This window comes from Sitophilus oryzae, unplaced genomic scaffold, assembly GCF_002938485.1.
Source record: "Sitophilus oryzae breed Bouriz unplaced genomic scaffold, Soryzae_2.0 scaffold_578_pilon_pilon, whole genome shotgun sequence".
NCBI lineage: Eukaryota > Metazoa > Arthropoda > Insecta > Coleoptera > Curculionidae > Sitophilus > Sitophilus oryzae.
Genome location: NW_022147171.1, coordinates 3,252,097 through 3,264,417, shown reverse-complemented (window position 1 = coordinate 3,264,417; position 12,321 = coordinate 3,252,097). Strand labels below are relative to the sequence as shown.

General features: G+C 34.9%; 1 protein-coding gene across 1 annotated transcript; it reads left to right on the top strand.

Moving 5' to 3' along the window:
* Positions 1 to 3,196: 3,196 nt before the first annotated feature.
* Positions 3,197 to 4,400, top strand: LOC115887610. Its single transcript, XM_030907076.1, has 3 exons — positions 3,197 to 3,254; positions 3,321 to 3,998; positions 4,186 to 4,400. The coding sequence occupies exons 1-3, from the start codon at positions 3,197 to 3,199 to the stop codon at positions 4,398 to 4,400; spliced, it is 951 nt and encodes a 316-aa protein (XP_030762936.1).
* The last annotated feature ends 7,921 nt before the right edge of the window (positions 4,401 to 12,321 follow it).

Sequence of the window (12,321 nt, the reverse complement as noted above, 5' to 3'; positions counted from 1 at the left end):
TGAAAGAGATATCGTGTGATAGCTCTAAAAACTCTTGAAAAAGACTAATTAAAAAAAGGTAAAGGGATTAAACTGACCTATCAAATAAGCTATCGCTCGATACATCTTTGCTTTTAAGATTTTTAAGGGGGTAGCTTATGGGGGCAGGGGGTATTTTTGCTTAAAAAGATGTCCCCCTCGATTCGTTTTTACGTGTCAGCGATTTTTTTTTAATCTTCAGTTCTCGAGACAGACATCTCTTTGTTACAGGAAGCGAGTCTAAAAAGCGTTAGAAAACTATGAGGGATCACTACAAAAGGGAAAGAAAAGAAGAAAAAGGTACTACAGGAAAAGCTGCTAAGAAGAAAAGAGCTATATACTGGAAATGGTTGCAGTTTTTGGATACTATAGCAAACGAGAGCAAAAGTTTTACTAACGTTTTGAGCCCATCCGACACTGAAGCATCAACTTTACATGAGGGAATAGACATTAACTACCTAGAAAAATACCATGAGGAGGATCAACCTGAACGAACGTCCCCGCATTCATCTAGCCAAGGATCATATCAGTTCACATAAATTGGAACTTCCACACCATCCGCAGATAGTCAAAGATCAGACTGCCGTATCTCGACCCCTTTCTAAAACAAGGAAAGAAAGTGTTTTCTCTGCAGAAATATTTGACAGAGAGGCAGCAGGACAGGTGACATTTTAAAAGGTGCATCGAAAATCTCATGGCACGTCCAGGACTCAAAAATGATGATGACATTGACTTATTTTTCAAAACAATGGCAGCGACGCACGGTGAGAAAATTCCGACCAAATCTTGTCACCCAGACAAAAGCGAGCGTTTTCAAAGTAAAAATGGAAATACGGAACCAGCAATCAATCGTCTCACATAACACAGAATTTACGAATATTGACTACAATGAAAACCAGTCGCTCTATTCGCCCTTATCAACATCATCACCATGGACCACTCCACATTCATCTCACACAGAAGCTTCCTCTGACATTGTTTCTCAAGCTTTTGTTCAAGCCTTACAAAGTGATAATTTGGAATAACACTGATTTTATAGATAATATGTACCTATGTAGGATTCAGAAGGATACCAATGATTATTTTGTATTAAGAAATAAAAAAAAAATCGAAATTTAAAGTACTTGCTTGTAAAAAATAAATATTATGTCGTTTAACGGTTTTTGTGTTTACAAATATTTTTGTCTACAACCAATTTTAAATAAAATTAGTGTAAAAAGAGGGGGGGGGATTTCTGTAATATTTAAAAAAAATCGTTATTTTTTATAATTTTTTTTATAGAGATCGTCCCCTCTTAAATTACATGAGCTAATGGCAGAAATAGACAAAATTTCTTCTGAACAAGCTTTCCCAAATACGATTACTATATTTTCCCCTGATAACGCCAATAGTTCAATTACTGACGAGGATTCAGGGGACGAAGACCACGTTAACATTGACAATCTGCCGGGAAGTCAGTTGAGGGTGGAAGCTGAACTGCATTTTGAAGACTCACCTACCTTGGAAGAGTCATCAGATGAAGAAGACAATGTTCCTCTTTCTCATTTTGTTCCGCTAAAAAAAACTTAAAACTTTTAACTGGACCCTACAGCAAGACTTGTCAGAGCCTACCAGCCGCTGGAATGAATCTCTTACAGCTCAAAATAATATGAATCCTGTCCAATTATTTAGTTTATTTTTTAACAAGAATCTTATTTCCGAACTGTGTCGTTATAGCAATACATATGTCTCGCAAAATAACCGTGTGGGAGATATTCGGGAATCCGAAATTTGGTGTTTTTGGGGGATTCTTATTCTAAAAGGTTACAATCAATTGCTACGAAAACATATTTTATGTATTGGGAAAATTCAAGTGATATCAAGAATGAGTTGGTTAGAAATGCAATATCCAGGGGCCGATTTAAATATGTAATGCAAAACATTCATTGTTGTGACAATAATATACTTAGTCCAAACGATAAGTTTGCAAAAATTAGACCATTTATTGACGCTCTAAATAAAACATTTATGGAATTTGCACCAATTGAGGATTCCCTATTATGGGAGACATGGCTCCAAACAGTTTATAAGGGGAAAACCAATACGGTGGGGAGAAAAATTTTGTATGGGCACAACCCGGCTTGGCTATATAGAATGTTTTGATTCTTACCAAGGAACATTTTTTACAATTCCCCAAAAATTTAAAAACTTGTTTTAATTTTTTTTAAATTGTACTTTTTTGTAGAAATAAAAAGTTCTTAAAATTACAAATAATTTTGTACAAAAACGTTTTTTTTTATCTCTAATAGTTTGGAAGTTATATAGCCTTCTTTAGAAAATAATTTAATACAGCCTTTTCATATACACATCCTAGATTGCCATGATTTCGCTGCAATTATTTTTTAATATTATTTAAACATTTTCGTTTGACATTACTAGCGAGTTCAGTAGTTTATATATGTTAGGGTAAAAGGAGGAGAGATGGACCACGAGGAGTGACGGACCACTACGTGTATTGTGGTTGATATGGCAACCCCGAGGATAGCCACGTGTGTTCTCGCTATTTATTACCTGTCTGTCTAGAGTAAGGTGTCTATGATTCGTGTCGTCTTGTAAAATGTGAAATAACTAATGTTTTCAAATCTAATAGTTTGATAAATTTTGTGTAAATATTTGTGATAGAAGTGTCTTATAATATCGTAAGTAGAATGTTGTAGTTTTGTAATATATTAAGCAAAATCTACTTCCTCTTATCACCTAACCTAAAAATTACACAGTGGAATGCATGCAAACGGGACTTTTTAAGTGGTCCGTCTCTCCTCCCAAAAAAGGAGAGATGGTCCAGCCATAGGAAGGATAGATGGACCATGTTTTTAAAATATTTTTTTTTCTTTTAGGCAATGCCTAATATATATAAACGTAAAGATAATGTACCTCCAAGAGGATTATGGTCCTCAAATAATTTGCAATCAGCAATAAATGCAGTAAAAGAAGGTAATATGGGTGTAAACCAAGCAGCCAAACATTTTTCAATACCTAAGACTACCCTAAAGAGAAGACTAAAATTGAACAATTCACAAAAATTAAATAGACCAGGACCGGACTCAGCCCTAGGCGCAAATGCTAAAGCTAAACTTGCCAATCATATTAAGAAACTTCAAAAAATGGTTTCTGTCCAACGCGACAAGAAGTAAGGGAAATGTCTTACCACCTGGCAGAGCAAATGGGAATCGAAAACAAATTTAGTGCCCGTGAAGGTTTGTGAATAATGACTAGAAATGTTTTAATAGAAATTTGTTAAGTAAGTTTATGTTTAATTTTAGGCAAAGCTGGTCAAAAATGGTTAGATTTGTTCTTGAGAAGATGGCCCGATATTTTTGTGCGAAAAGCTGAAAATGTTTCCATTGCCAGAGCCATGGGAATGTCTAGGCCTGTAGTGCAGGCCTATTTTGAGAACTTAGAAAGAGTGTTAACTGAAAATTTACTTTTTGACAAACCAGGTAATGTTTTTAATTGTGATGAGACTGGACTTCAATTGAACACCCGAGCTGGTCAAGTCCTTGCCCAAAAGGGATCTAAGTGCGTTCCAAGTATTAGTCCAGGAGAAAAAGGCGAAACAATATCTGTCCTTGCTTGCATTAATGCTGAGGGTGGATATTTACCTCCCTATTGTATTATGAAAGGCAAAAATAAAAAAGAGGAATGGAACGATGGTCTGCCACCTGGTTCACGAATAAAAATGAGTGAAAAATCAGCTTACGTTAATTCTGAAATCTTCTTAGATTGGCTAAAAAATCATTTTTTGCCTAAAAAGCCTAATGGAACAGTGCTATTAGTACTAGACGGTCCTTCTTCGCACCCTTCAAATCTTGAAACACTTCAATTTGCAGAAGAGCATAACATCATACTTTTTTGTTTACCACCTCATACCACTCATGTTTTACAACCTTTAGATAGATGTTTTTCAAATCTCTTAAAGGGCATTATTATGAAGCTTGCAGGTATTTTGTAAAAATCACAAAGACCGAAAATTAAGCCGCCTGAATTTTGGAAAATTATTGGGTGAGAGCTGGGGCAAATCCGCAACAGTACAAAATGCTTTATCAAGTTTTCGTGCCACGGGTATAATGCCCTTTAATCCACACATAATTCCGGAACACGCATTTCTCGTTACAGACTAAGAATCAGGTGGCCCACCTGGCACAAACTTAAAAACTATTGAGAAGCCAAATTTAGAAAATATTGAAAGGCCTTTATCACCACAACCTGGTCCGTCTGGGTTACAAGATTTACTAGAAAAGACTCCACCAAAGAATGTCACTACTACTGATCTGACACCTGGTCAAATTTTAGATAAAATTTCTCCTGTTCCAGAAGTAACCCTAGCCGTAAAAAAGGTGTGACGTCAAATAACTGGAGTATTATCATCTGATAACTGCAAGAAAAAAAGTGTCCAATTAAAAAGAAAACAAAGTATCCAAAGAAAAATAAAACAAAGTACCCAACGAAAAATAAAACAAATTCTCCAAGAAAAAACAAAAAAGATGAAAAAAATAAGAAGCATACAATTTCTTCCTCCGATTCAGACGAAGAGCCTAAATTAGACGACTCTGACTCTGAAGAAGCCGAGAATATAGATGATTACGAAAATGAGTGCGTTGGTTGCGGGGAAGACTACAGAAAAACTAAAAAAACAGAAGACTGGATTAAATGCGTTATATGCCGGCGATGGTTACATGAAAATTGTTCAAACTTTGAATCAATATGTCAAGCATGTGGCCTAAACGTTACAAAGAAAAAGTCATAACGAGGTGGTCCATCTATCCTAGCATGTACGGTCCGTCTATCCCCGCACCTAGAGGGGTGTCGGTTCAGTGTAAGCCTTTGTAATTTATGAAATATATTTTTTTATTTATAAATATTTTTGATGTTTCTTTCGGTATTATGCCGAACAAGCATTACTTTTTATGTTTTTATAAATATATATGTCATAAATATTGTAATAAAGTTTCTATCAAAATATTTTCAAAATGTGGTCCATCTATCCTCTCTTTACCCTATAAGAAAAATATGAGAATGCCGCCAAAAGGCCGTCAGGCTTTACCAGTATACGGATAATGCAACTAATGGTAGGTAATGAAGATTTACCGATAAATGACGTGAATGACAATAATACACAAGTTGATGTACCCAATAATAATAATAGAGCAGTTGAAGATTTACTAGATAGTATTGCAGTTGTTGCATCCAATCGTCCTACAAAGAAAAAATATAATCTGATAACTCACCTGATAACTGTTGTGGACAGCAGAAAAATAAATATTTGCTTGCCGCTTATATTTATGCTACAACCACGTTTAAAATTCGCAGCATTACACATAAATTTTTAATTCATGAACACTCTCAAAACGAAGGTGATAACGTCCACAGTGTTATTGAAAAGCAGATAAAAAGATGCCTTAGATCTGGTCCAATTTATGTTCCAGAACAATGCACACAGTGGGGACAACGGCGCGCGCCGTATCCCCGCCACTATCGATCGATACGAACCAAGACTCTACTGCTTGCTTTTAACAAAATAATCATTTTATAAATAATTTGATAATTACAAGCTAATTAATTTAATCACTACAAATTAATTATCACAAAAATTAAGTAACATCGTTACAATATTAAAGTTAAAAGAAAAAAATGAACATAATAAATTTTTCTACAAAACTTCGTATGAGGATAACATTTTTAAGACAGTAATTATTACGCTAAAAGCCAAAAACACTCGATCTCAGGGCAATTTGGAAGTCAACTTACCTATACAATTAGTTCAGGCATATGCAAATAATTTACCATTATCAGATAATAAAAAAAGGGACCTAAAAGAACTGGCTGATAACAACATAATTCCAAAATATTACTACAACTCTTTTTATAAAAATGTTTTGCAAATTTCAGAATAATATATTTTTATTCCCTAGTTTTTTTAAAAAAAAATATTTAATGTTTTTCTTTAGTTTGTTTTGTTTTAAAATCTAATAATTTTTGCGTTTCTTTGTTGGTATGTAGTAAGTATTTATTTACTTTGGGCGATGTTTGTTCCTCGTTAAGTTCCTAATAAATTTTATTTTATTGTACTAATTATAAGAAGCACTATTAGAATGTACATAAGTTTCTTTAAAAGCACCTGTTCTGTTTAAGTAATTAAACGATTTAAAATAACACTTGAATTTCATTTAATTTAAGGCACTTTTTTATAAAAATTAGTATTTTTTTAATTTTTTCTTCAAAAATGACCAAAGTGTTTAAAACAATCGTCAAAAGTGATATAACTTAAAATATTTTTCCTAAAATATGTTTTTTTTCGACAAAAGTGGCACAATTACAAAAGTCATTAATTTTGATACTAAGTAGACGTTTTAATTAATTTATCTTATTTTTTTAGTTTTGGAAAGAAAAATTCATAATAATTACGTTTTTAAATTTATAAAAAAATTCATATTTATTTAAAAAACAGTTTTTTGCGTTTTATGGAAAAATTGTTTTTTTGAGTTGTGTCACTTTTGAAGCAAGTGTGCGATATATTAATATCGATGGTTTTCGAGAAAAGTGACACAATTCAAAATTCGACGTTTTTGAGTTAAAAGCGTGGACGAAAAAATAATTAGTTACAATATGGGTCAAAAATACTACCACATCTAAGAACTAACTCTGCTTTTGTCTAGTGTGTTCTCTGACAATTTTTTCTACTTCCAAATAATTCTGTTCATTTTGATTCCGCCCAAATTGTTTTGCATTTTTGACTGATGTTAAGCAACCAAAAATTATTCTGTATATTTTCTTCCAGGTAATTTCCCATCAACTTCTTCCGGATCGTCAAATTGTGAGATAATAGAGACAGAATCACATCTCAGATGCTCTTATCTGAAGATTAGAGTTTTTGTGACTGATCTACAATTTATTAGACTGCGTGCAGAAGTATTATAAATGATTAAAACTCTCTTTAACTCTTTAATAAGATCTTTCTCATTGTAAAGGCCATATTAAATCTTTGAGACAAATATTTTTCCCAGTTTCAGATGCACAAAAAGTAACGTCCGATTCCAATTTGACGACAACATTTCATCAATCGCCTTCAAGATCAGGTGCTGACTCGTCATCAGATTCAGACTCATCATCATAATCTGGCTCCGTCAGTTCAGCAAAGGACTTTTCCAGTGACGACAGCGTCAATGACCCAAATTATAATCAATCGGCTTCTTCTAGATTATCAGAACAACTTGATGAAGGTGAAACAAATAAAGTCGAAACAATAAGAAAAATAAAAAGAAAGGCTGACCCAGATACTTGGAGGAAAACATCAGCTAAGATCCGTCGAAACTCTGGGAAACAGTATGAACCTAGTTCCAAGAGCAAGAAGATTTTTGAAGCTAAGAAAATCGGAAATAATTGCGCTAAAAGTGCAAACTAATGTGCACTACTAAAATAAAAGAAGAAGAACGACAGAAAATTTTTGACGAATACTGGAAACTAGGAGATATCCAAAGACAATGTCAGTTTATATTGTTTAGTATGAAAAGTATTAAGCCAAATGTGTGCAAAACATATTTTAAAGGAACCTTGGCTATTAATGATCGTCCGATTCGAACTGTGTTGCATAAAAACAGCAATCAGTGAGTGGGATGATTAGTACTGACTTAAGAGGCAAACACGGCAAACATCCTAGAACTGACGATGCCACAAAGGAAGGAGTTCGAAGGCACATAGATTCTATCCCCAAAATTGAAAGCCACTATTGCAGGAAGGATACGACAAAACAATATATCGAGGAAGGAAAATCCGTAGCAGAGTTACATAGAGACTATGTTGATCAATGCAAAATAGATAATCTTCCGTATGCCAATTACTTAATGTATTTTAGAATCTTTAGTGACTTAAATATCTCATTTTTCAACCTAAAAAAGATATGTGCGAAGATTGTATTGCATGCACAAATGCATCTGAAGAAGAAAAGGAGAAATTAAAGGCCAAGTCTGAATACCATCTTTCAGAAAAATATTTGGCAAGAGTTGAAAAAAGCACAGACAAGGATAAAGTGAGTGACATTTTAATTGTGGCTATTTACGACTTGCAAGCGTTCGGGTAAGCAAAATATTATAACGAGTTTCAATTTTTTAGAGTCCAGTGATAAACAAAACTACTATTTGTGTGGCCTCAGGCCATATTAGTATTGTTCCTATCAAAAATAGACGACCTCGGCTGGATGAAGAAAATGCTCGTTTGAGAGATGTTGTAGCTCTTTATAAGATTAGATATTTACATAAAAATAAGCTTACTGAACTGGAGGTTTGTCGAGATGAATTTATAGCTTTACATGGCATCACAAAACGTAGAACTGAGTATTTACTCACATCTTTGAAACATACAGGCATGCCTCCAATCGATGAAAGAGGTAAACATTCTAAAAGACCATTAAAACTATCTGATGATACTCGTAATAAAATTAATGAGCATGACATTCTTCGGCAACACGGGCTGTATGACCTATAGTTTTGTTGTTGTCCAAAATCAAAGTTTTTACGGTTTAAAAAGTTAAAATAATTACAAGTTTGCAAATATAACCTACTTTCAATAACTCTGTGAACATTCGACATAAAAACACGTAAGTTTTTTTACGTCTTTATCAATAAAACAACAACTGAAGCCACGCTGTCTATCGCGAGATTGGACTTTGGACCCAGCAGTTCGCCTGTGTCCACCTATTGTTGTAAGTTGCACCGTTGCCACGTTCAGCAAAAAGTATAAGAATGGGTGGTGGAACTACTAAAAAATGCCATGTTTGTCAAAAAAATGTTAGCAAAGGAGTACTTAAGCTGCAGTGTGGAGTCTGCACACAACATTTTCATCTGGGGTGTCGAGATGTCAGTGAGGTTGATGCAAGATTAACTGAAAAACGACCATGGACTTGCGGTACTTGTAAGAAGCCTGTAGCCCCTCCAGTCTCACATTTTTCTGGTCGGCGATCTGCACTGTTTTCACAGCCCTCTCAAGATAGGTCAGACGTCATTGCGGAGCTGAAACTTCTCATTATAAACTTGCAAGATGAGAATAAAGAGATAATAAGGTCACTGGACTTTCTGAGTGAGCAGTTTGATGAGGAAAAGAAACGGTCAAAGGTGTTGGAAGATATAGTAGGCAAGATAACAAAGGAAAATCAAGTTCTGAAAGCTGAAGTTGACAAATTGAAATCAGTATCTAACACTGTCCAAATGAAAAAGATTGAAAACAACTTGTCAATTACGGACCTCACTGCTAAAGAAGAAACTCAGGAACAAGCACTTAAAAAAACCCTAACCCTATTTTCTTTCTTGGACACGCCCTTGACCTCAAACGATATATCCAACTTCAGACAAGTGCCAACAAAAAGCGGTACAAAAGTCATCGTTACCGTAAAACCAGAACATAAAAAGCAAATTCTTCAATCTCGTGGCAGAAAAGGAAAACTGACACTTAAAAATACTAAATTTTCTGATTCGAATGATAGAATTTTTGTTGATGAGGAGCTTACAAAAGAGACCTATGCGCTCTTTAAAAAGGCCAAGGAACAACTTCGAGGTGTCGTCGGCTACAAATATGTGTGGCATCGAGATAGGAAAATATTATCACGCAAGAATGATGATTCCAAAGTTGTTGCTGTCCGCAATGAAAGTCGCCTTAAAGACTTACTGAAATAAACTCTTATCCGTGTTTTTTTTTTCTTTATTTTTGTCTGTTTCTGTTATAATTCCGGTATGTTACCTACTACTTTATTTCTGTTTTTAGTTTTTATCCACTTGCTTACCACTTAACATTTTTCTATCTTTATGAATAGTCAAAATAAGGAAAACAACTTAAAAATAGGTCATATAAATGTGCGATCTTTATTACCAAGTTTTTATAAAATCAAGACATTGATAAATGACTTAGAGCTGGGTATATTGGGAGTATCTGAGTCATGGCTTAACAATAACACAACTGATGCTGATATTCACATACAAAATTTTAATTTCTTTCGAGTTGATCGGGAATCCAGAGGAGGGGGCATAGGTTTTTATGTTCGATCGGACTTAAATGCTACGGTAATGGATGTTGTGGAGAACAAAACGGGAAGCTTTGAGCAATAGTGGCATATCTTGAAAATTAACACGGTTAAAATCGGACTTTGCGTATTCTATCGTCCTCCAAATTATAATGCTCTAACTGCGTTACATCAGTTGGAAGACACTATAGCCAATGTTGTTCCTTTAACAGATGAACTAATTATAATGGATGACATTAATATCAACCTGTTGAGACATACTAATGTTACTAACCAGTTTGACAATCTCCTTGATGCTTTCAACTGTAAGCAGGTTGTATTAAATCCCACCAGATACTCTCGAGAAAAGGCTAGTTTGATTGACGTTATCATCTTGTCAGATGACCGTCTTTTAAGTGGTGCTGTTCAACATCATGATATGCACAATCATTCTGATCATCAATTAATCTATTGCACTCTTAACATCAAAATATCTGCGTCGAAGCCAAAAACTATTAAATATCGTAATTTTAAGCAAGATCTTATCAACCTGCCTTGGAGGCAGGTTTTAAACTGTGAAAATGTTAACGAAAAAGTTTCTTTACTTTCTGAAATGATTTTGGCCCTCTTTGAATGTCATGCTCCAATATCTGAGAAAAAGGTTACCAGACCTCCTTCTCCCTGGTTCACTGATGCACTGCGTGCAATGAAAAAGCATCGCAATGATTTATTTTCTAGATATAAACGGACTAAAAGCGTGCGCGATTGGGAAGCATATAAGGAGATTAAAAATATTTTCACGTCAGCCGTTCGGGCGGAAAAAAAATCTTATATTGACTACGTAAGTCGTACTAAAAACCTCAGAGAAATCTGGAAAACTCTCGATCACCTTAATATACACAGTATCAAAGAAAAATATGGATATCCCTAATCACGTGAAAAATCCTGACGTAATTAATAAATACTTTATAGATTCTGTTAGACAAATCCCTAATAATGTGAACCATGATACCATAAGCAAGTACCTTAATACTAAATGCACCACATCAGAGTTTGAACTCAAACTTATACAAGAGGATGATGTCGTATGGGCCCTCTCACAAATAAAATCTAATGCATCTGGTGCCGATGGGATCTCGCTTCACATGCTGAGACTATGTTGTCCAACAATCATACCTATTCTTACTGAAATACTTAACTCATGCATAGAAAAAAGCATTTTTCCCTCACAGTGGAAGGTGGCGGAAGTTATACCGTTACCAAAAGTTAGCAGCCCTAAAACCATCACTGAACTTCGTCCCATTAGCTTGTTACCAGTGCTTTCTAAGGTGTTTGAAAAGCTTATTTACAAACAAATTATTGACTATTTCACTGGAAACAACCTGTTACCCAAACTGCAGTCAGGTTTTCGTAAAGGATACAGTACAGCCACGGCTTTGTTAGAAGTGCCGGATGACATCTTACTGGCAGCATAAGGGAGAAACATCTGCCCTAGTATTACTAGATTACAGCAAAGCATTTGACACCCTCAACCACGCTCTACTTTGTGCCAAGTTAAGCCATTTCGGATTTAAATTTAAAACTGTCCAGCTTATCCGCAGTTATTTGGACGGCAGGTCGAAATAACTGCTGTAACTGCCAAATAAGGCTGGTGGTATTGAGTAACATAAAGTCAATGCCTTTGGAAATTGATAGGGGGGGTCCCTCAGGGGTCACTTTTGGGTCCTCTTTTCTTCATCATTTTCACAGCGGATATGTCGAATTGTTTTAAAGAGTGTAATAGTCACAGATATGCAGATGACACGCAAATCCAGGGGTTTCATTTTCACAATCTGATGCAGTGGAAGCCTCAAGGAGACTTGATGATTGTCTAGAATCCATCTTTAAATATTCACAAAATCACGGCCTAAAACTGAACCCAAATAAGTCAGCTATTGTATACTTTGGACCAGCCAAGAATTGAGCAGCTCAGAGTTTGAACGTGTCAATAAATGGTGTAAGAATCCATATTGTTAACGAGTACAAAAATTTGGGTGTAGTGTTCGACAGCACACTTCTATTTCGCATTCAAGTATCAAAAGTTCTCCAAAAAGCCTATATTAATCTCCGCAACATCTATAAAAGCAAAGATGTTCTGAGCTTTGTGTTAAAAAAAATGTATGCGAAGCACTTGTCTTTTGAATTAGTGAAAGTCATTTGAATTACTGTAATTTTGTATATGGACCTTGTTTGGATGTTTCAACCAAATTCAAATTGCAAAAAGTTCAGAACTCTTG